The sequence below is a fragment of the Muscardinus avellanarius genome, assembly GCF_963383645.1.
Source record: "Muscardinus avellanarius genome assembly, chromosome: 17".
Lineage (NCBI taxonomy): Eukaryota > Metazoa > Chordata > Mammalia > Rodentia > Gliridae > Muscardinus > Muscardinus avellanarius.
Window position 1 is genome coordinate 28,456,138 of NC_137803.1, and position 24,560 is coordinate 28,480,697.

The following is a 24,560-nucleotide window of genomic DNA, read 5'->3' on the forward strand; positions in this document are numbered from 1 at the left end:
ATGAAGAGCTCTAAAGAGAGATGTGGTAGCAATGGAAAAAGTATAAAAATCTAAACCTTTTTTTTTTCTTAAACCCTGAAACTGATCTCTTGAGCACCATATACAATTCCTCACTGGTTGATGGGAAAAATCAGAAGAGATTTAGAAAAGAATAGAGATTCTTTAATAGCCATGGGGGGATTTATCCTCCATGTCACTTAGCACTAGCAAAGCATCACAGGACAAATCAAGGGAGGGACTTAGAAAAGGCCAGACTGTGGCATCCCTGAGCAGCAGCAGGGCATCCTTCATGGACCTCCCTGTAGCGGGGGAGAGGGAGAGGTCCTCACCTTCCCCACTCTTGGGTGGGGGGTTCATCCAAGGTCAGGTATCAGCACTTTCCTTTCACAGAATCTCAGTCTAATGCAACAAGAGAGCAAGGGAAATGCTAGGACACTCATCAAATATGTCTTTTTTAATGCTGGGCGTGGTGGCGCACGCTTGTAATCCCCAAGCTTGGGAGGCAGAGATAGGAGGATGGTGCAGGTTCGAAGCCAGCCTCACTAGCTTAAGAGACCCTGTTTCCAAATAAAAATATAAAAATAGGTCTGGGAGTGTAGTCTGGAGGTAGAAGGGTTTTCAGGAACCCCAGTACCACAAAAATGTTTTTCTTTTGATTTTAATATATAAGGCCGGGCGTGGTGGCGCACGCTTGTAATCCCCACACTTGGGAGGCGGAGACAGGAGGATCGTGCAGGTTCGAAGCCAGCCAAGCTGGCTTAAGAGACTCTGTTTCCAAATAAAAATATAAAAAATAGGTCTGGGAGTGTAGCCCAGAGGTAGAAGGGCTTCCAGAAACCCCAGTACCACCAATATATATATATATAACTGGAGATTGAAGCCAGGATAATTCTATCTCCAAGCTACACTCCTGGCCCTTCTATTTTGTTTTGAAATAGAGTCTCACTAGGTTGCTGATAGTCTCCCTATGTTGCTAAAGCTGGCCTCAAACTTGTGATCCTCCTGTCTTGGTCTCCCAAATACTGGGATTACAAGCATGTGTGACCATGCCTGGCACAAACGCCTTTTAAATACTACTTAACAGCTGGCCGTGTTGGTGCACGTTTGTAATCTCAGTACTTGGGAGGCCGAGACAGGAGGATCCGGGTTTGCAGCCAGCCTCAGCTACTTAGTGGGGCCCTCCACAACTTAGTGAAACCCTGTTTCAAAATAAAGAACAAAAATAGGGCTAGGGGTATGGCTCAGAGGTAGAATGCCCCTAGATTCTATCCCCAGTACCACAAAAATAAAATAAAATAAAAAAATACCACTTAACTAGGGGAAAAAAATGTAACTTCTTTTCTGTCACAAAAAGAAAAGCCCCAGTTGCCTGATATTAAGGGTGATCACAAGAGCAGCAATCTACCCAATAAAAAAGAGCATGTGAGAACCCTCTATTAGAACCAGACATGTTTTTAAGGAGCATGCTCAGGTGCAAGAGATCAATTGCCTCCCAGTAGGAAGGAGGACCACATCTAGAGCCTAGGTCTCCATATTGCCCACATCACTGCTCTTCCCAGAAAATGAAGAGAATCCTGGGTAAGTGCTCTGGAAGCATTAGTCTAAAATTTTCAGAGGTACTTGACGGAAGTTAAATCATACAATTGTGCATGGGGGCAGCGGTGAAAGATGTAAGCACCAACAGGTATATGCATTTGCTAAAGAGATCACTCAACCATTCAATAGTGCTCAGCTCCTAAGAGGCACGAACATTAGGAGGGGAGGGAGGAACTTAGCAAAGGTTCCCTATAAATAACTCTTTAATTGGAATAGAAAGCGAAACAAATGGTAGAAAGGGCTTCTCTGATTTAGGGGAAGGTCCTAAAGGGCTTTCTTTATCTGAAAGCTTCGGAGAAGAGAGTTTGACAGCCCAATCAAGATTGTCCATGTGAGGATCTTTCCAAGATGTCAAAAAATTAAGAGGCCTGGTGTGGTGGCACACGCTTGTAATTGCAGAATTCGGGAGGCTGAGACAGGAGGATCCAGGTTCGCGGCCAGACTCAGCTACTTAGTGAGGCCCTCCACAACTTAGTGAGATCCTGTTTCCAAATAAAGAATAAAAAAATCAGCCTAGGGGTGTAGCTCGGAGGTAGGATGGCCCTGGGTTCAATCCCAGCACCACAAAAAAGAGGAAGAAAATAAAGTAATTATAGTAAAGCAATAAAAAATGAGATTTTTCATGGTTGACAGGGTTACCTGTTTTTTCTTGAATTATTTTTTCAAATATTCAAATAAGAATGCATTTTATAGAAAAGAAAAAAATATAAGTATCTTCTAAACCTATAAAAAATATGCTCAAATTCATTCCAAATCAAAGATGTGCATACAAACACTGAAATATTGGAATAAACACTTAGTCATTGAAATATTACTTTTTTTTGGTACTGGGGATGAAACCCAGGGGCATTCTACCTTCAAGCTACCCCCAGCCCTATTTTTTATTCTTTATTTTGAAACAGGGTTTCACTGAGTTGCAAAGGGCCTCACTAAGTAGCTGAGGCTATACTCAAACCACAATCCTCCTGTCCCAGCCTCTGAAATGCTGGGATTACAAACGTGCGCCACCACACCTAGCTGAAATATTACTTTTCACTATCAGATTGGCAATTTTAAAAAATGTTGATACTACACAATGTTGGTCAGAATGGAGGAAGGAAAAATTATGCAAACCACTGACAGGCCTGTAAGCAAGAAGATCCCTGTTGAGAGGTCATTTAGAAATCAGTGATGTTCATTCCTTCTGATCTAGCAATTCTGCTTCATAGAAATTGTCCTATACCATTAAGACGTGTGTAGAAGATGATCCTACTGCTCTGTTCATAAGAGCAAGAGACTGGAAGCAACCTAAATGCACATCAAAAAATTTTTTTAAACTGGTTAAATACATTTTGATACATCCATGAGATGAAACACCATGTAGGGATATAGAAGAACAGTCTGGTCATTAAGCGGAGGAAAAAATAAGACAGAAGAGATGTATAGTATAGTTCTACTTGTACTTAAAAATGGAAGAGAAATACACAGTTGTTGATGTTAATGTATGTATAGATAAATATTCTGGATGGCTACTGTTAATATTGATACTATAATCATTAATATTAATGTTAATAATAATGCTATAACTATTCTGGATGACTATTGGAAACTGTTAATAGTAGGTACCTCCGCCAGGTGTGATGGCATACTCCTATGATCCCAGTACTTGGGAGGCTGAAACAGGAAGATCACAAGCTCAAGGACAGCCTCAGCAATGTAGTGAGACTCTCAGCAACCTAGCAAGACCCTGTTTCAAAAACTAAAAAGAGTTGGGGGTGTAGTTCAGGGGTAGAATGCCCTTGGGTTCAATTCTTAGTAACACACACACACACACACACACACACACACACACACACACACACAAAGCAGGTACCTTTGGGGAGAGGGCTCAAGGATCTATCTACCATTTAGTACTTTTTTTTCCCCATAAAAGATATTCTTAAAGATATAGTATAAGAAAGGGAGAATTGAGGGAAGGATCATTTCCTTACTCATAGAATTCCAACAAAATAATACCAAAGCAGAGGTGAACTTTGGTTAAATAAAATACTCACAGAAAATGAAGAGTTTTAATTAATTGACTCTTAAAACCACTTGACATTAAACAAGAAAATCCATTTAGTTTCAATATCTGTTAAGAACAATCATTCAAAAGAGAATAATCATAGTCAGGTGAGGTGATGCACAGCTGTAATCCCAGTACTTGGGAGGCAGAGATAGGTAGATGAAAGTTTTGAGGCCAGCCTCAGCAATTCAGCAAGACCCTGTTTCCCAAAAAGCTAATAAATAAGTAAAATAAAATAGAGCTTGGGTGTAGCTCAAAAGTTGAATGCCTGCAATTCAATTCTCAGTACCACACATATGTACATGAGGGGGGAATATATTCCTAAATTTATTCTTCTGCTTAGGTAAGTCTTGTCCAGGGAGTATAATTAATCTTTATCTGAGTACATTGCAATGTCTTATGTTCATGTTTGTTTGTTTGTTTGTTTGTTTGTTTGTTTGTTTTGGTGGTACTGGGGTTCCTGGAAGCCCTTCTACCTCCGGGCTACACTCCCAGACCTATTTTATATTTTTATTTGGAAACAGGATCTCTTAAGCCAGCTCAGCTGCCTTCGAACCTGCGCAATCCTCCTGTCTCCGCCTCCTAAGCACGGGGATTACAAGTGTGCGCCACCAAGCCCTGCTTATGTTCATGGTTTTAAACACTACTGTTTATGATGGAAGATGAATCTAAACTGATTCTGGGGAGCATTTTTTAAGGTTTTGTTGCTACTCAGCACACCAAATGAAATGCCCCCAAAAGTCTAAGACTAATAAAATTGTAATTAGTTGATTTTCAGGTAATCAGAATCACACAGAAACCACAAATGTAGGAGCAGCTAAATACTAACCCCATTTTTGGACCTTGCACTGAGTTACTTTAAAAAATCAAAGAAGGAGGACAGGAGCCAGGCATGGAGGCACATGCCTGTAAGCCCAGTACTTGGGAAGCCAAAATGGGAGGATCACAGGTATATGCAGTTGCTAAAGAGACCACTCAACCATTCAACAGTGTTTTACTCCTGCTTTTAAGACAGCCTCAGCAAGCTGGGCGTGGGGAGGCGGAGACCAGAGGATTGTGGTTTGAGGACAGCCTCAGCTACTTAGTGAGGCCCTTCGCAACTCAGTGTGACCCTGTTTATGGGTACATGTATGTAATAATAGAGGGGAAACCCGATGGGGAATGAGCTTATGTTAAATGTTAATAAGAATTGTAAAAGTCAAAATGTATTTTCTGTATTTACCTTTGGCTTGACAGATGTCAAGAAGTTACTAGACAGAGGGGGAATGTACCAGTATTGGGGATAGCCTAGGGAGATTTGAGAAAGCTCTGATTATTAATAAATATATTTCAAAAATCATTGTGTAAAAAGGGCAGACCTGGGGAAGGACTTGGTTTCAGCCAGGAAGCAAGCAGCAATTGAAACTTAAATTAACCTGGCTAAAAGTAATTAGCAAGTCGATAGGAGAGGGGAACTAGGACTTCCTCATTCTAAAGATAGGTTTACATAATAATAATCTTGTTAGGATGGGAGGAGGGGATCGACCTTCATGAAAGGAGAAACCTGAGTATAGACCAGGAGTTCGGCAGGAAAAGAGAGGGAGGGACTTTACAGGGACTTTTACTACGTCAGAATTACGTGAAACAAGATGGAGGATGTCATGTATATAAAAAGTCTGTTCCATGTTTTGTATTTCGGTGATTTCATTTGAACCCTCCCCCCATGCCACTCCTGAATGGAGTGGGGCTGTAACTGTCTTCTGTATTTCTATCTTTTTAATAAACTCCTTTAAATCTTCAAAAAAATAAAATAAAATACAAAAGACACTTCACAAAAGAAGAGATACAAATGGCCAACAGATACATAAAATAATGTTCAACATCATTAGCTACCCGGGAGATGCAAATCAAAACTGTGCCAAGATTCCATCTAACCCCTATCAGAGTTGCAAGCATAAAGAAATCAAATAACAACAAATGCTGGTGAGGATGTGGAGAAGAGGAACTCTTTTACACTGTTGATGGGAGTGCAAACTAGTTTAGTGGCTATGGAGATCAGTGTGGAGATTCCTTAGAAAACTGGGAATGGATCCACCATATGATCCGGCTATACCACTCCTGGGTATCTTTCCAAAGAGATTGAAATCAGACAACTACAGTAACATATGCATACCTATGTTCATAGCAGCACACTTCATAATAGCCAAAATATTGAACCAACCTAGGTCTCCATCAACAGATGAATGGATTGCAAAATTATGGAAAATACACACAATGGAATTCTATTCAGCTATAAAGAAGAACAAAATCATGTCATTCGCAAGAAGATGGAAAGACCTGGAGAACATTATGTTAAGTGAGATCAGCCAAGCACAGAAAGAGAAGAGACATATGTTTTCTCTAATATGCCCACACTAGGGAGTATTGGGGATATAAGAGGGACTCCAGATAATGGAGGGAAAACCTCAGCAAAGCTAGAAGGGAAGGGTAGGAGAGGAAGAAGGCTGAGGTTGATTAATGGAGGAGCTACATTCCATATGGTCACTCTGGACAGTCATTGTTGGCAAGGAGGAAAAGGGGAAGTGGGAGGGCACCAAGCACAGTCTGAATTATACCATTTTCAATATGATCCACATAAAAATTTAAAAAAATTAAAAAAATAAAAAGACTAAAAAATAGGGCTGGGGGTGTGTGTAGCTCAGAGGTAGAATGCCCCTGGGTTCCATCCCTAGTACTGAAGAAAAAAAAAAAAGTCAATCTAAGCAAAATAGCTAGATTATCAGCAAGCTAGTGAGATCCTGTTTCGAAAATAAAAAGGGCTGGGGGTATAGCTCAGATGAAGAATGCTCCGAAGTTCAGCCCCCAGTAACACGCATATGCACACGCGCGCACACACACACACACACACACACACACACGTAGAAAATATTAGTGAATATTTTCACAAGTCACAATCTTGAAGAAATGATAAGAATTTATAAAAACTCATGCATTTGAAACACTTAAAAGCTGTATCAAAAAAATAAATAGTAGGTTCAGGTAGTTCAATCCTTGTAAAATATTTCCTTCCGGCCTGCAAATAGGCCATAATCTTTTGGAAATGAATCAGCCAAGGGGGCATAATTTCAGAGTCATATTTTAGGGCGGGTTCTTTTAAGAAAATATATAATATTTATATTCACTTAGTATTGATTACTTATCAGTCATTCTACGGAAGGCAATAGCTTAACAGGATTTCTGAGAAGGACCCACCTGACAGTGAGGCTTATGTCATAAACAGGAGCTCTTTTAAGGGTGACCAGAAGACGGAGTGAAATTGTGTACCATGAAATATACCATAGACCAAGAAAGAGACATTGTAAAGATAGAAACAACCTTTTAAGAAAGGAAAAACTCAATAGCTATGAGCACTGTGGAGGAAAAGTTGCTCAAAAGTCATTAAGTTTTAAGTATTGATTCTTCCTTAGAGCACTTAGTGAAGAAATGAACACACAGTAGAACCCTCCCAGTACAAGTTAGCTGAACACAGTGCCCCTGCTTGTTATTTTTTTGTATTAAGAATTGAACCCAGGGGCCTTCTACTTCAGAGCTACACCCCCAGCCCCATTTGACCTTATTTTATAATTTTTATTTTGAAACAGGGCCTCACTAAATTGCTGAGGGCTTTGCTACATTGCTGGGACTGGCCTTGAATCTGTAATCCTCCTGTCTCAGCTTCCCAAGTACTGTAACGACAGATGTACCCGCCATGCCTGACCAAGCTTAATAATGAATGATTTTTTTTTTTTTTTTGGTGTGGTTCAGAGGACTGAATTCAGAGGCATTCTACCTCTGAGCTACCCCTCCAACCTTATTTTATTTTCTATTTTGAAGCAGAGTATTACTAAGTTGCTGTGTGCTCTGCTAGTTGATGAGGTTGAATTCACACCTGTGACCCTGGCTTGGCGTGCTAATGTCCATTTCTAATCCCAGCACTTGGGAGGCTGACACAGGAGGACTGTAGGTGCGTGGCCTCAGCTCCACTTTAGTGAGGCCCTCTGAAACATAGCGTGATCCTGTTTCAAAATAGAGCATAAAGACAGGGTTGAGGGGATATTTAGGGAATATTTCATAATTGTTATCTCAGAGGAAGAATGCCCCTGGGTTCAATCCCCAACACTGTTAATAAAGAAAGAAAGAAAAATAAAAACCTAAAAATTAAAAAAAAAAAACCTTTGATCTTCCTGTCTCAACCCCACGTACGAGGATTATAGGCAGGCATGCAACACTATGCCTGGTGGCAAATGCTTTTTAAATTTAAAAAAGCCCACTTTGGAGATATTTCTTCTAGCTTCCATTCCTAAATTGCATAAATCAAAACCAAAAAAAGTTAGTAAAATTCCAAAAGAAAGAAGATCATGTTTTGCTGGGAGCATGATAAACACACACACACACACACACACACACACACACACACACACACACACAACAAACACACAAACACACACACACACACACACACACACATACATATAATAGTTAAACCACTTCCCAGGTTTTGGCAGTCAAGACCTAGGATAAAATGTAACATAGGTATCACCTAAAAATAAAAAATAAGCTCTGATAATCATTTTATTACCACCGTATGCTGCTAGAATATTATTATTATTATTATTATTATTATTATTATTATTATTATTTGCGGGTTTGGGAATGGAACCCAGGGGCATTTGACCTCAAAGTTACACCCCCTGCCCTATTTTTTATTCTTTATTTTGAAACTGGGTCTCACTAAGTTGCAGAGGGCCTCACTAAGTAACTGACGCTGTCCACGAACCACGATCCTCAGGTCTCAGCCTCCCGAATGCTGGGATTACAAGCGTGCGCCACCATGCCCAGCTAGCAATTATTTTTTAGGCGTTCCTACCCGAACAAGTTTTTCTGAATCTCCTCTCCATTTGCTGACGATGGTGGATGCAGAAATGTTGAAGAAGGTCGTTTTGCATTCAGTGGCCACAGCTTTGGCCAGTAAGGTCTTTCCTGTACCTAGAGACACATGCGGGTAAATAGGAGCCGGTGCTTAAGTCCCATCTCCCTGCTCACAGATAGTCAGGCTCACACAGGCAGGTAGTGGTTACTCGGTGCCCGTTTGTCCCAGTACTGAAGAGAAGACAGAAGGGGCAACTCGTCCTCTACACACACACATACTACCAAGACAGAACCTGAAAGGTATGCTTACCTGGAGGGCCGTACAGCAGTAGTCCTTTCCAAGGGGAAAGAATTCCTGTGAACAGCTGTGGATACTGTGGGACAAGGAACACCTATGAGGCTGGGTGTCCACACATCGCCCGCACACCGTGGCCCAAGGGAGCTAGCTAGGTGGAACAAACCACAGCCCAACACTACCATTTGAGACTTCACTTTTTTGTTGTTTTTTAAGGACTGCACTTATATCTTATTTGTCCTGATTTTATTTTCACACTGGATAAGAATGCCTGACTTAATGTTTGTGACTTCTTCTTTTTTTGGAAGGGGGTACTGGGGGTAGAACCCAGGGGCTTTCTACCTCCGGGCTATACTCCCAGGCCTATTTTATAATTTATTTGGAAACAGGGTCTCACTAGGTTGCTGAGAGCCCCACTAAGTAGCTGAGGCTGGCTTCGAACCTATGCAATCCTCCTGTCTCAGCCTCCCAAGCGCGGGGATTACAAGGGTGTGTCATCAAGCCCAGCTTGTTTGTGACTTCTTAAAAGAGCTGTTTTTTTTTTTAAAGGAAAAGAAAGGTATATGTAGTTATCCTCCCACTTACCCCACATTACAATAGTTATTTTTTAAATGTAGAAGATCATTTTGCCCAGAGTTCTATCTGTAGAGCATTTGGGAATCTTTTGAATGTTAAAAAGCAGGTATGAACGATAAATACTAGAACCAACAAGTGAAGACGTATATGTGAGTCAAGCATAAAGCTATAGTGAAGCCTGTTGTAGAAGCAGGGAACAGCCAGGCACAGTGGCACACTTCTGAAGTCCCGGCTGCTCAGGAGGCCGAGGCAGGAGGATTATACAGTGGAGGCTATCATGAAAAACTGAGCATGACTGTCTCAAAATAAATTTTTTTTTAAAGTCCTGGAGATGTAGCTCAGTGATACAGTGCTTGCCTATTGTGTGTGAGGCCTGGGGTTCAGTCCCCAGCACTGCAGAATACATAGGCTCCTACGTTAGTTGAAATTCAAGCGATCTGAATGGTGGGTGGTATTGATTAAGAGAGAGAGAGCGAGAGAGAGCAAGAGAGAGAGAGAGAGAGAGCGAGAGAGAGCAAGAGAGAGAGCGAGGGAGGGAGAGAGAGAGAGAAGGGCTGGGTGTGGTGGCGCATGCTTGTAATTCCTGCACTCGGGAGGCGGAGACAGGAGGATCACACAGGTTCGAAGCCAGCTGCACTGGCTTAAAAGACCCTGTTTCCAAATTTAAAAAAATATAAAAATAGGTCTGGGAGTGTAGCCCTGAGGTAGATGGGTTTCCAGGAACCCCAGTACCACACACACACACACACACACACACACACACACACACACACACACAAGGGAAGGAAAATAATATCAAAATTGCAACTCTCAGTTTCTTGCCTATGCCGATGTTAAATCTCAGTGCCATCACCTGCTGAGCTTGAAACACCCATGGTGATGACACTCGGAGATGTTCTGGCTTTCCTAAGTGTGGTGCTGTTTGCATTTGAAGGGAAAGGAGAGCTAATTTCAATTAATCCTGAACAACAATATATTTCTTTTTCGGTGTTTTTTTTTTTGTTTTGTTTTGTTTTTGGTGGTGGTGCACTGGGGTTACTGGAAACCCATCTATCTCCGGGCTACACTCCCAGACCTATTTTTATACTTTTTTATTTGGAAACAGGGTCTCTTAAGCCAGGGTGTCTGGCTTCGAACCTGCGCGATCCTCCTGTCTCCGCCTCCCAAGCGTGGGGATTACAAGCATGTGCCACCACGCCCGGAAAACATCAATATATTTCTTACTCCCATATCTGAACAGAAGAAGAAAGAAGAGGGAGAGATTATCTGAATTTATTGATTTTTGCCTCCTTAGAATAAAAGCATCTAACAAGTGTGGTGCTAATCAATGCAGGCAGCATCCTCAAAACATTCCATGGCCCGGTGTGGTGGTGCATACCTGTAATCCCAGTACCTGGGAAGCCGAGAACGGAGGATTGCAGGTTCGAGGCCAAGTTGTGGAGACTCTCACTAAGTTGCTGAGGCCGACAAAGAACCTATGATCCTCCTGTCTCAGCCTCCCAACTAAGCACATTTTGAGTGGGGAAAGCTAATTTGAACCAATGTGTGGCAGCCGACAAACCAAGCTTACACAACAGTCTTAAATTTTAAATTCTCATGTCCAGCAGAAACCTGCCTCGCACCAATATGAAACATGATTTTCAATGGTCTTAAACAGACCCAGCTTGATGTCTTGTGTTGACAAAATGTTATGATGCAGGCAAAAGGTTCGCTTGAAAATTTTCTTGCCCTTTTCTAATAGGTGTGTGACATACAGCTTGTTCAATGCATAATGAGCAAGAGCTACCCCAGGGGTCCCCATCCTTACCCTGGTAGGATACACAACTGCTTCTTTGACTAGCTGCTTGGCTGCATCCAGTCCAATAATGTCATCCCACTTTATGTTTGGATTATGGAGATAAATGTCCTGTAATGCACATTGGATCGTTTTGTTAAAAACTAATGTTTTTCTCCAGAGTTGTAATAAACACGGAAGTAGAATACTTGAGGTACAATAGAATATAAAGTGCTGATGGTTAAAACAAAATTCCTATTAGATATATGTATATGTAGACATTGTAATTTGGGGTTAGTTCACTGAAGGGATGCCATGAAAATATTCAATAATTTTTCCCCTTTGGGAAAAATTGTCCCTCTAGAAGGAAAAAAAAAAAAAACTCTTAACAATGGACTCTACCTGTCTTCAGTCAATACCGAACCATGTTGATTTATGAACGTAATCAAAAAAGCTACAGAAAATGCCTTTAAATTACACTCGTTTTTACTGTAAAACATGGTTCCTCGCCGGCGCTTGGCTTCTCTCTCGCTCTTTGATCTGGTGAACACTTTCTTAATTTGTTGCATAAAAGAGATAATGCTCCTCTGAAACCAATTTCTCTCTTTTCCCTAGTGGTCGCTTCCTACTTCCAGGAGGAGCAATTGCTCCTGCGAAATTCAAGGAAGCAGACAGCAGAGCAAAAGTGTGGTTTTCTCCTCTTTTAGAAGAGCCCTGTAGCAACCATCTAGGGTAATCAATTAAGGTAGCTTTTTACTGATAACTAATTTACAGTTTCCAAACTTCAATTTCACAAGACGCCTCAGAACAGGCACTCGGGGGCCTTTCTCCAGGAGCTATTTTGGGCAAACAATGTCTAGATTGTTACAAGGAGGGAAAAAATGGCCCCTCTCCCAAAGTCATTCATAGTGACTACAGAACAAATCTGGAAACTCTATTTTTATTTATTTAATTTTTTTTGTTGGTACTGGGGGTGAAACCCAGGGGCTTTCTACCTCCGGGCTATGCTCCCAGACCTATTTTATATTTTATTTGGAAACAGGGTCTCACTAAGTTGCTGAGAGCCTCACTCAGCAGCTGAGGCTGGCTTCGAACCTGTGCGATCCTCCTGTCTCAGGCTCCTAAGCGCAGGGATTACAAGCATGCGCTACCATGCCTGGCTATTTATTTAATTTTAATAAGTAATATCAAAGGACTTGTTGTTTCGGTCCTACTCCTATGTCCCAGCTACCCAGTTTCCTCCACATATCAGTTCCACTTTTATGAAGGGAACTATTTAGAGAAATGATTTGGGCTATGCATAGTATGCTCAATCCATTCTTGGAAGGAAGGACAGAAAAAGGTTTCCCATAATGGTGGGAGAACCACACTGTTTTCAGAGCCTACATCTGCAATGCAAGCCCACCAGGCTCTCACGTTCTTCTTTCAGCCCTTTCGGAGGGAAATCTCAATCCATGATGAGGATTCATCTACCTTGATATTCAAGGCATTCATTGATGTAGTATTTCTTTTCCTTTACTGGGGTTGACACTGAGTTCCACAAGGTAGTATTTCATTGCCCATTCCAAAATTCTTCTTTAGGCCACTCCAAAATTGTCGGTCAGAACTCAGAAGAAGTGCCTCAGGAGATGGTGATCTCTCTGTCACTGGGAGCCTTCAGGGTAGGGGCTGAGTGGTCCCCTCCCATAGTGCTGTGGACAGGACTCCACGTGGAATTCTTACATGTCACTTCTAATCTACAGCTCTACCTCCACTCATATTATCCTTTTACAAAAATGGTAACAAGACCATTGATGTTTGTAAATATAAAAAAAAATAATTTGCACCAGGCATGGTGGCATACACTTGTAAATCCTAGCATTTGGGAGGATGAGACCAGGAGGATTGCAGTTTGAGGACAGCCTCAATAATTTAGTGAGGCCCTTTGCAACTCGGTGAGACCCTGTTTCAAAATAAAGAATAAAAAACAGGGCTGGGGGTGTAGCTTGGAGGTAGAATGCCTCTGGGTTTCATTCCTAGTACAGCAAATAATAATAATAATAATAATAATAATAATAATAATAATGATAATAATAATAATTTGCTCTTTTATGCATCCCAGTCACCACTGCATCATCCCCCTTACCAAAAAAACCTCACGGCTTCCTCCTGCTTGCCACCCGCCCACTCACCGTGACAAGAACCAGCCATCTGCAAGCACATTGGATGAATGCATACGCCTGATGAACCATCCAAAGGGTCCTCACCTCCCCACGCCAGTTCCCAGCCCCGGCTCTGCTCACAAGGGCCTTCCTTATCTCCCTAGTCCTCTACAATCTCATTACTCACCACTCCCTGCTGCTTCTGTGGATCCTCAGAAATATGCACAGGTGACATGACACCCATTTCGCACAGGTATGCCTTTCACCCAGTGCCCGCCACCCTCCTCTCTCTTCAAACCCTTTTTTATGGTGGGTGGAGATACTGCGTGTCTTCTTTCCTAACATCTTCCTCATGGCTTGGAAAACTGACAAACAACAACAACACCTTCGTCGTTCTCTCAAAGTGCACCTGCCCACGCGACCTGAGTATGCGTAGGCAAGGACAGTGCCTGACCTATTGGCCTTTGTGTTTCCAGACCCCAGCACATGCCTGACGCATGATGAGTGTGCAGTAGGCAACTGCTAGCTGAACAGAGAAGCTGAGGGACACTCGGATCTACAGAGATGCTATGAATCCCCCCTAATCATTGTAAGCAACCTTGAATTTACCTCGGTTTCAGTCTTCACTTAAATACGAATTCAGTGGAAATTCAAAAAGTAATCTATATCTCAGGAATGTACTCTAATCCTAAGAAACTTGCCCAAAGTCACAGAGTTAGAAGGACAAGGATGTAGAAATTAAATGCAGGTCAACTGATCCCAATGCTTATGTCGTTAGCCATTAAGCTTCACTGCCTGTAGAGCCTGGTGTTGCGAGCTTGAAAAATCTGTAGTCTGGGAGGTAAATACCTTTCACACTAATCTTGCTTTTCATGGGAATTTCCATTTATGAGACCATCAGGCTCCTAACCTCTTTATTCCTAGGATTCAACTTTTTATACAAAATGCAGTTATGCTTTCGTCATCCCTAAGAGGCATCTTTCCTTGACTCTGGTCCCTGCTATAAAACCTTTCACCTGTCCCTTCCTTTCTAAGTTCTTTCTCTTTGGGTTTTCTTGGCCTCTGTAGTAAGCTGGTGGGCTTTTTCTATTGTAATTTTATGATTCCATAATTTATTTATCATGCATTATTGTGTCTCTAAACAATATGAGTGCCTTCGCAAGTGGGGGCACTTTATAAATAAATGATCATATTTATTGTTATTAATAAAAGAAGCAGCCCACAATGCTCCAGGAGCCCCAATCTGCCTCCGTAAATTTGTGAATTGAACAGCAGATCTTACCCGGCTCACCACCGCTGCCAATTCTCGCATCTCACTGTTCATGCCAATAAATGCACTCAGAGGTTTCAGCAATCGTTCCTGTGAGTGGAACGGAGAGGCTCGCATTACATATTGCTTCATAATTTAGGAAGAAAAACAAGATCTTGGTGAAACAGATGGTGGCATTTTGCTATGACCTTTGACTTTGACACAAGCTCTCACTAGACCCAAAAGATCCTTCCAACGTTCAACTGGACCTTGGCAGGCTGGAAGCTGAATAGTACATTTTAGCCACTTACTGAGGGGTCTGGGTTACAGTCAAAGGTGTTCAAAGCGAATTCACTGGTTGCTCCTTTGATAGCATCTGTGAGCAGCCCCCGGAAGTCAATGATTTGGCCCTGAAAGAGAGTGAGGGTTATTTATGCCATTAATCCATGCAGGAAGATTGTCCTAGCATGCCCCACCTCATTAAATCAAACCACATTTATATATCCTGCTGTATAGGGCAAACTTAAAGGTAAGCTTTTAAAAGAACCCATACTATAATAAGCAGATGATATCCTCAAGTTGAGTTGTTCCTAAAATACTGCAGATAATTCTTCTCAATGAAGTTGACTTGAATAAAAATTCACGAGCACTTTTAGTTCCTGATATATACTGTCTGCTTCTTTATATGACCATTTCCCTTATCTGGTCTTTTCCTTTTTTTTTTTTTTTTTGGTGGTACTGGGGTTTCTGGAAACCCTTCTACCTCCGGGCCACACTCCCAGACCTATTTTTTATACTTTTTTATTTGGAAACAGGGTCTCTTAAGCCAGTGCTCGCGGCTGGCTTCGAAACTGCGAGATCCTCCTGTCTCCACCTCCCAAGCACGGGGATTACAAGCGTGCACCACCACGCCCAGATTGGTCTTTTCCTTTTAAACACTTCATGCACAGAAAAAACTCAATGCCACAAAAGTAGAGATAAGGCCTGTTTGGTCACTATACATCCATCAATCACTCAATAGAGCGCCTGGTACAAAACAAATGTACAAGGTACTCTTTGAGGATCATTTCTCTCTCTCTCTCTCTCTCTCTCTCTCTCTCTCTCTCTCTCTCTCTCTCTCTCTCTCTCTTTCTCGGGATTGACCACAAGGACATTTACCTCTGAGTCACACCCCCATCCCTATTTTATATTTTATTTTGAAGCAAGGTCTCACTAAGTTGCTGAGGCTGAATTTGAACCTATGATTCTCCTGTCTCAGCCTTCTGAGTCCTGAGATTACAGGTGTATGCCACTACAGCTGGCTCTAACTCTTATAATAGTTCTGCTATTATAGTGAGAAACGGCATCTCAGTTTTGTACTTGTGGAATTAAGACCAGAGGAGTTAAGTGATTCACCCACCAGCTAACAAGTGACTTAAGGCCGGGTTTCAAACCCAGATATATGTCTCCCAGATCCACACTCTTTCAGTGCCATCCTGACTTCCTTGGAGTCAGGAAGGAAAAAAGCAGGATACAGGCAAAAAATATTTACAGTAAGAACAACCAACATTTCCTGAGTGCCTGTCATGTGGTAGGCACTGTACTAAGACTGTCCTTTTGTAACTATAGCACTCTGATTATTTTTATTATACATTAAAGAGAAGTGAGGCTTGGAGAGATAAAAAATAACTTGCACAAAGTTACACATCAAGGAAGAGCTAAGGCAGTGTGGACCCAGGAAGGCTGGCGCGCCCCTAAGAACAATACACCTATGAAATTGCAGGGGCTGGGGTAGGAATTCTGAAGCTAGGGTCCTTAACATGGGGGTGATAGACACATTTTGGGGTCAGCTCTAGTGATATACCCTCATTTAGCCTACTCACATTTAAAATGCTAGGGAGAAAACTGTCTACATTTTACCCTGAAGACACTTCTGCTGAAAAGAGAATTTATAGCCATACTATTCCAAAGGTTAAGTGCGAGGTTAAATGGTCCCTTCCTTGTGACCCACTCAGAAACATCCATTTATACCAGTGTAAACAGTTGCAAGAGAAACTGAAGCCACAAGATGGCTAGGCATACAACAGTGACTGAAAACAGGACAAAAACAACGAAGGTGAACAAGGAAACACTTCTCCATGGGAGATGCTCATCCGAGTAGCATCATCTCCAGCCATGACGCCATTAATTGAGCCCTTCAAGGAAGCCAGAGCCAGGCGTGGTGGCACACACCTGTAATCCTAGGAGGCAGAGGCAGGAAGATTGCAGGTTTGAGGCCAGCCTGGGCAACTTAGTGTAAGTCCTGTCTCAAAATAAAAAATAAAGAAGCCCCTGGGGAGGTAACTCAATGGTAGAACACTCCTGGGTTCAGTCTCAAGTACAGGAAAAAATAAAAAAGGGAAGTTAATGCAGGCCAATGAGGCAGCTCTCCACACTTAGAGAGATGGTCCCAATCGCCTCTTCAAATGCATGTGTGTGCGCACACGCGCATGCATACACACACGTTTGTCTGAAGAGCTGGCCACACCTAATTTAACCATCTGTAGCTTGGGTATTTGACTGAAGAGAAAGGATTCCTAAATAATGACTACCCTACAGGGTACACTCAAGAGGAATATGGTGCTTTTCATTCTCAAAGGAGGCACTGAACCTACTTTCCTGTGTGTGTGTGTGTGTGTGTGTGTGTGTGTGTGTGTGTTACTGGGGATTGAACCCAAAGGCACTTTACCTCTAATCTTCTTCCGCAGCTCTTTTTACATCTTTCCTTTTGAGTATTTTGAGACAGGGTTTCACTGTTTCACTAAGGAGCTGAGGCTGGCCTTGAGCCTGTGTTCTTCCTGGCTTAGCCTCCCAAGTACTGGGATTACCGGTGTGTGGCATGTGCCCAGTTTAAACCTACCTTTTAACTACATCCACACAATTTGGGTCTTCTCTCTTTGAGAAAGTGTTATTTACAAATTCAGACATGAAATTCATTGAGGTAAAGGTAGAAATATCAAAGACAGGAACAGACCTAGACCAACAGGTTCATGGCTCCCAAGGAATTCAGAAGACACTAATACTCAACTACCCTGATAGGGCCAAAAAGAATACGCCTGAGGCCAAAGCTAAATAAATAATATAGGATTTTTAAGTCAAAAGGAACTTTAGAAGCTATCCCTTCTGAACCTTTCATTTACAGATGAGGAAACTAAGCTCCTTAGAGATGGGGCAGTCCACTCCAAAGCATTCTTTCTGGAGACAGCAGTCCAGAACTCATTTTCTCTCCCTTCCTTCCTTCCTTCCTTCCTTCCTTCCTTCCTTCCTTCCTTTCTTCCTTCCTTCCTTTTCTTCCTTCCTTCCTTTCTTTTTTTGTGTTACTGGGGATTGAATCCAGGGGTATTCTACCTCTAAACTACAAATCCAACCCTATATTTATTTATTTATTTATTTATTTATTTATTTATTTATTTATAAGTTCTCACTAAGTTGCTGAGAGCCTCGCTAAGTTGCTGAGGCTGGCTTTGAACCTGCGCAATCCTCCTATCTCAGCCTCCCAAGTACTGGTATTACAAGCGTGCTTTTAACTTGCATGTTTGACAAAAAAAAAAAATACTGGTTTTTATTTTCATTTTGAAAAAGAAAAGGAATTTCCCCATCAGTGATTTCCACTTACTCTCCGTGGGTGGGCAGGCTCCCCTTTACTGTCTTTGTGGATTCTTGATATATTTAAGCCGAAGTCAGCAGTCTCCAAGTGAGCATTATTGGCGCCCTTCTGAAGAAAGGGAGACAGTGCCGGTCAGCTGTGGGAACAACTTACAGATGCTAGGTGCAGCTGCCTGCTGCCTAGTGCAGAATCAAATGCTGGGTACCAGTTCGGAAATGAAAAGCCCAGTATGGTATTTGGCTATTCTTGGGAGAAAGCAACAAGATGAAGAAACTCTCCAAACATGCCACGAGGAAGGAGCTGTCCCTTAAAGACAGAGATGACACCAGCCCTCAGACGCTAAGCATCTTTTCCAATGGAGAAAACAGCCATGTTTCGACCTGTCCCCACTTGCTGGCTTATCTTTCCCTCTATGTAATTCTGGCTGGAGCTGGCAGAATGTGGAGATATAGCAACATCAACCAGCCAGCTCCCTATGGGACTCACCTCCCCAAACCCTCGAATCAGGCCCTCGTGACCACAGATTTAGACTCTCCTTGAGGCTGAGGAATTCCTTTTGATCAATTGGGGGATTTTGTTTTGTTTTGCTTTTAGTACTGGGGATTGAACCCAGGGGTTTTCTACCTCTGAGCTCCATTCCCAGACACCCCCCCCCCTTTTTTAAAGCAGGGTCTTGATAAGTTGTTGAGAGTCTCCTTGAAAAGTTGCTAAGGCTGGCCATGAACCTGCGATCCTCCTGTCCCAGGCTTCCTGTACTAGGATTACAGGTGTGTGCCAATTGGGTTTTGTAATTATCCCATTATATATACTGCCAAGAATCTTTGACATTAATTAATTCCAGTCCTTTTCTCAGTTTCCATTGCTCTTTTTTAAAGGCTGGAATGGGACTTCCGGGAAGATGGCAACCGAGAAAAGTGGGGCTTAAGAGCCCCGCTAACAACAAATCTCCATTACCACAAAATCAGCGCCTTTCATAGCCAGAAAACACCATCACCAGTGAAACAAAAAATCACCAGGCTCCAGAGAGAAAGCGGACTGAGAACAGAGCCACAGAGGAGATAACCGGCCTTGCGCCCGAGGACACGGCAGACGCGGCAGCAGCGCCATACTGCCCACGGCAGCGGCGAATTCACGGGACGGCTACAGCAAGGCGAGGTGAGCCACTGCGGAACAGCCAGGCGGGATTTCTCCGCGCAGAGAGCATCTAAAGCTCCCAGTGGCCGAGCTCAGCACACGCTGCAGGGATTCAGAGTAGAAATCAAAATCAAGAAGAAAAACGCCAGCCCCATAGCCGAGGGCGTAGCAGCAGCGCCATATTGCCACCGGCGGCAGCAGCAGCGAATTCAGCGAGGCCAGTACAGCTACATCTGCGTACTCAAGAACAGTGAGTCAAATTTCGGGCCACAGAGGAGAAATCCCAGTACTGTACTCACGTACTCACTGGGACTTGACCCAGTGGGGGAGTGGAGGTGGCAGAGATATCACGCCCAACCTGGCACCCCCCCACAGTCTAAAGCAGCCTCTATCGACTCTCTGGGTCGGAGACTCTGTGATAAAACCCAGTAAAGGAGTAGTGGGGTCCGAGATACTACTGACTCGAGATCCAGAACACCTTAAGGGAAGTCATAGTGACCCAAGGGAAGAACCCAGAGAAGGCACAAACATCGGAAATCATGGGAAAGAGGAATAATACTAGAGCAATGAATGCCCACAACCCCACAACATCAGAACCCAAAAAAACAGAAAATCAGAGATTTCTAGAAGATCAAATCAGGAAAATAACTGTAGAAATAATAGAGGTGCTTCGAAAAGAACTCAGAGAGAGCCAAAAAGAGATAAAGGATGCAATTAATGAAGTAAAGGCCTCAATTCAAAGCACAAACAACCGATTAGAACACATGGAGAACAGAATCTCGCTCTTAGAAGATGAGCAATCCAAAAATGAACTCATAGTTTCTAATCTAGGAAAAAATATCCGACAGCAGGAATCTGAGATTGAAGAAATATGGGCCCATTTTAAGAGAGCCAACCTAAGAATAATTGGAATAGAGGAGGGAAAAGAAAGTGAAACCAAAGGGATCAACAATCTCTTCAAAGAAGTAATAGCAGAAAATTTTCCAAACATAGAGCAAGAGGTTGATACAAAGGTCCAGGAAACTTATAGAACTCCCTTTAGACAGGATCGGAGAAGAGGATCCCCACGCCACATAATTGTCAAAATGACCAATGTGGAAGCCAAGCAGAGAATCTTAAAGGCAACAAAAACAAAGGGCCAAGTGACATTCAGAGGCAAACCAATTAGAATCACTCCAGACTTCCCAAACCAAGTCACGAGAGCCAGAAGGGCTTGGAGTAACATATTCCAAACTCTGAAAGAAAACAACTTCCAGCCAAAAATTTCCTACCCAGCAAAACTTTCTATCAAATTAGATGGAGAAATAAGAAGCTTCCATGACAAACAGAAACTGAAGGAATTTATGTCTTCAAAACCAGCACTAGAGAAAATACTCAAAGAGATTAACTACAAAGAAGAAATAGGTAACACACACCAGAACCAGAGAAACAAGAGTTTCCATCCAACAGACAATTAGATTGGTTATCTGTGGAGATTCATTATTTATGTTAGTCTTTTACCTATCTCTAAATGGTATTGTTTGCCTTTATTGTTGTTAATTTTTAGGATTTCTAGTTGGAATATTAATATACCTTCAGATATAGCAATTGGAAATATTTTATCCCATTCTATTAGTAACTGTTAACTCTGTTTACATTGTCTTTGGATATACAATTTTTTTTATTTTTTATTTTTTAGGGAGTCTGTATACTCCTCTGTTGCCTGTGCCATTGAAATCATAACCAAGAAATCACTGCCAATTTCAATGTTGTGAGGTTTTATGACCCAGATTTTCTCCTAAAAGTTTATAGTCTTAAGAGTTATATTTAGGTCTCTTATCTATTTTGAGTTAATATTTGTATATGGGATTAGGTAAGGGTACAATTTTATTCTTTTCCATGTAATTATTATTTTTTTAACAATATTTAGTTAAAAGATTATCATTTCCACCACCACATGTTCGTGGAAACCTTGTCAAAAATAACTTGACAATATAGGGAAGAATTTAGCTCTAGGCTTTTATTTAACTCCAATGGTTTATATATCTGCCTTTAGAATAGTACTACACTGTTTCAATTATTGTAGCTTTATATGGTTTGAAATCAGAAAATATATATCTTCTAGCTTTGTTCTTTTTCAAGATCGTTTTGGGTACCTAGACTCCATATTCCATATTAGGATAGATTTTTTTCTGAAAAATAAATATATAAATATATGATAGTTTCACCTAAAAAAAATAGAAAAAAATATTCTCTGGTAAGAAAGAAAGCAAAAAGAAATATTGAAATGTTATCTTTAAGTCATCAAAAGCTTGGTATCAGACAAATGAAACTGTTATGTGAGATTATCATTTTTAATTTTAGATAAATTGCCATAATACTAGATGTCAACTACTAAGCCAAGCACGGGAGGGAGGGATAGGGAGAGAATGGGGTGGGGATTGGGTGGGGGCTGACTGGGAAAAGTGTGCATGTATGTCTACAAAAGTATGTATCCCACTATGATGTATGAATACAGTGCACCAATAAAAAAAAATAGTAAAAAAAATAAAAAAATAAAGGCTGGAATGTTTTAAACCTTTCTAGATCTGAAGGTTCTAGACATGGATCTCTGAGTCAGTAGGCATTGATTTTGCCCACCTGCTGAGCTCTCTCCGCTTGCTGCCTGGGCACTCCTCCTCTAGAAAGTCCGGTGTAGAGATCTGGGGAGAGGACCAACTATGTGTGCTTTGGAGAAGCCTGACAGCAGACTCTGAGACCCAGTGACAACTGAGACTATTTGGCCTGCAATTAGAAACCCAGGGATATACTTTGGGACAGAAAGAGCTGCCACCTGCAATTGCCACAGCTGGGAAGCTGGAGGGCTGCAGCAGCCAGGTCCTGCCCCTCCCTCGGCCCTGCTTGTACACACAGACAAAGGAGGGGATGCTCTTGCTCAAATTAAGAGACATTGGGACGTCTATTGATTTGGTCGTGGTTTCAATTCAGCATACTAAAAATCTACAAATTTCAGACAATTCTATAATTCCATTCAGTCATACAGCAATATTTTAAAGATTGGACCTCAAAGAGTAAATAAATATAACTGTTTTCTCAGGGCCATTTCTCAGCCGAGTGTGATATTAGCAACACCAAGGACAGTCATCCTGACCTGTTTAGGCTGCTCCTTGCTGAGACACTTGGTGTCCCCTGCCTTCCCTGTTGTGGTTTTGGATCGTGGCCTCTGTTGATTGATCTTGGGAAGATTTTGACAACTGTCACTCATCACCCTAAGGGAGAGAATGAAAACCTTGGAGATTATTATAACCACTTAATTGGAAGTAAATAAGCAATGAATGTAGCACACTTAAAGTGAGTTCTTGAAAGGTATGCGGATGTACTTGTGAATGTACTCTGTGATAGTGTAAGCAGGCAAGGGGTATGCAGCACCTTGAATTAAAAACATGGAGAGGTTCCCAGATTTTCTAATGTTTCTTGATTAGGATAGAGGGACTGTTGTTCTCTCAGCCCCACCCAATTTCCTCTGGTCTGATGCTCATAAGAAGGTGAGAAGAAACAGTGAAAGGATTCTGTAGTATAATGTGCTCTTGAGAAAAGAAAGATTTATTTCTCATGTATTTACTCTCCGAGGTCAACAGAGCCACTCATCTGCATCATCTGTCCAGCTTGTCCATCCTGCCCGGCTCCCTCCAGGCTACCCACTGGGCTTCTGCAAAGCCAGACTAGACGGTCCACTTTCTGCCAGAGACCCCAACTCACCCTCTTCTTTTTTTTTCTTCACAACACATAACTTCAGCTCTTTTTCAAATGGCTTTGGTTCTCAAGAGCATATCTGGAGGCTTTTCCATGGTTTTAATTCAGGGTACTGCATACCCCGCGCCTACTTAGAAGCTCACTCAGCATGCTGTGTGTGGCACACATTAAGAGAGGGTTGTGGGCCAGGCATGGTGGCACATGCCTGCAGTCCCAGTACTTGGGAGGTTGAGAGAGATCAGCCTCAGCAACTTAGCAAGACCCTCAGAAACTTTGTGAGGCCCTGTTTCAAAATAAAAATTAAGATAGGGCTGGGGTATAGCTCAGAGGCAGAATGCCCCTGAGTCCAATCCTCAGCATCTTCACCAGCAGCCAGGCTTATGATGCAGCCAATCACTCAGGACCTAAGTTGTGCAAAGAACCACCATTCTCTGTTTCCCTGGTTACCCTTTCTTTTTCTGTATGTGTCTCGCTAGAGATGGAACCCAGGGGCATTCTACCTCCAGGCTACACGCCCAGACACACTTTATATTTTATTTGGAAACATGGTCTCACCAAGTTGGTAAGAGTCTCACTAAGCTTCTGAGGCTTGGCTCTGAACCTCGGCCTCCCAAGTACTGGGATTACAAGCATGTGCCACCACGCCTGCCTCCTGCTCATCTTTTCTGACTAGCCATTTGCTAGCCAGCCTTTCTGCTTGCCATGTGCAGACATTTACTCAGAGAGGAGCTGAGGAAACCCCACACTGCCACGCATGCCACTGTGCTCCAACCCTAAAGGAAAACAAAGCCCTCCAACAACGTGGGCTCACAGAGCATCTGCCAGGTAAAGAACGCTCAGGAGGTCCCGGGATGTGCGGCTGAAAAACAATGAGCATCCAAGTGCCTCCTGAGCCGGCCCCTTAAAATGCTCCGCGCTGCTTCTGTTTACAAGTAGTTATTACCAGAGTCTGACTAGCTTTATGGAAACTATAAATAAAGAAATAGCACTTTTGTCAAAACAATAAAACCAGTCCTAGTGAATAGCAGGAAACTGGCAGCTCCGGGGGGAGCACCACTGTGAGTCCTAGGAAGAATGCGTGGTCCCCTGACCTTTGTCACAAACAAAGCCAGGCTGCCCCGAGAGTATCCCGGGCCTGTCCTTCTCAGGCTGTAGACAGGGAACTGTATTCCCAAGATCAGGGGACTTGATGGAATATATAGAATTTTTACCTCTTGAGGCCTAATAAATTATTTGTGTTTTTAATTGAAGTTTTCTTTTCTTTTCTTATTTATTTATTTATTTATTTATTTATTTATTTATTTATTTTTGGTGCTGGGGGTGGAACCCAGAGGCTTTCTACCTCCAGGCTATACTCCCAGACCTTTTTTTTTTCCTATTTTATTTGGAAACAGGGTCTCACTAAGTTGCTGAGAGCCTCACTAAGTAGCTGAGGCTGGCTTCGAACCCATGCAATCCTCCTGTCTCAGCCTCCCAAGTGCGGGGATTACAAGCGTGCACCACTACG

At 42.2% G+C, this 24,560-nt stretch overlaps 1 protein-coding gene across 3 annotated transcripts in view; it reads right to left on the reverse strand.

The window, feature by feature from the left end:
• The window catches only part of KATNAL2 (katanin catalytic subunit A1 like 2), a gene marked incomplete at both ends in the record, with an annotated part of 78,087 nt that overhangs the window by 21,378 nt on the left and 32,149 nt on the right, over positions 1-24,560 (reverse strand). For 2 of the 3 annotated variants that reach the window (XM_080714653.1, XM_080714652.1), the window contains 7 exons: positions 8,526-8,644; positions 8,838-8,901; positions 11,206-11,304; positions 14,596-14,673; positions 14,874-14,972; positions 18,197-18,295; positions 22,452-22,569. In XM_080714653.1, the coding sequence (XP_080570779.1) occupies positions 8,526-8,644; positions 8,838-8,901; positions 11,206-11,304; positions 14,596-14,673; positions 14,874-14,972; positions 18,197-18,295; positions 22,452-22,569 (676 nt within the window). The remainder of the gene's footprint in view (positions 1-8,525; positions 8,645-8,837; positions 8,902-11,205; positions 11,305-14,595; positions 14,674-14,873; positions 14,973-18,196; positions 18,296-22,451; positions 22,570-24,560) is intronic. The other variant, XM_080714654.1, reaches the window with a different exon arrangement.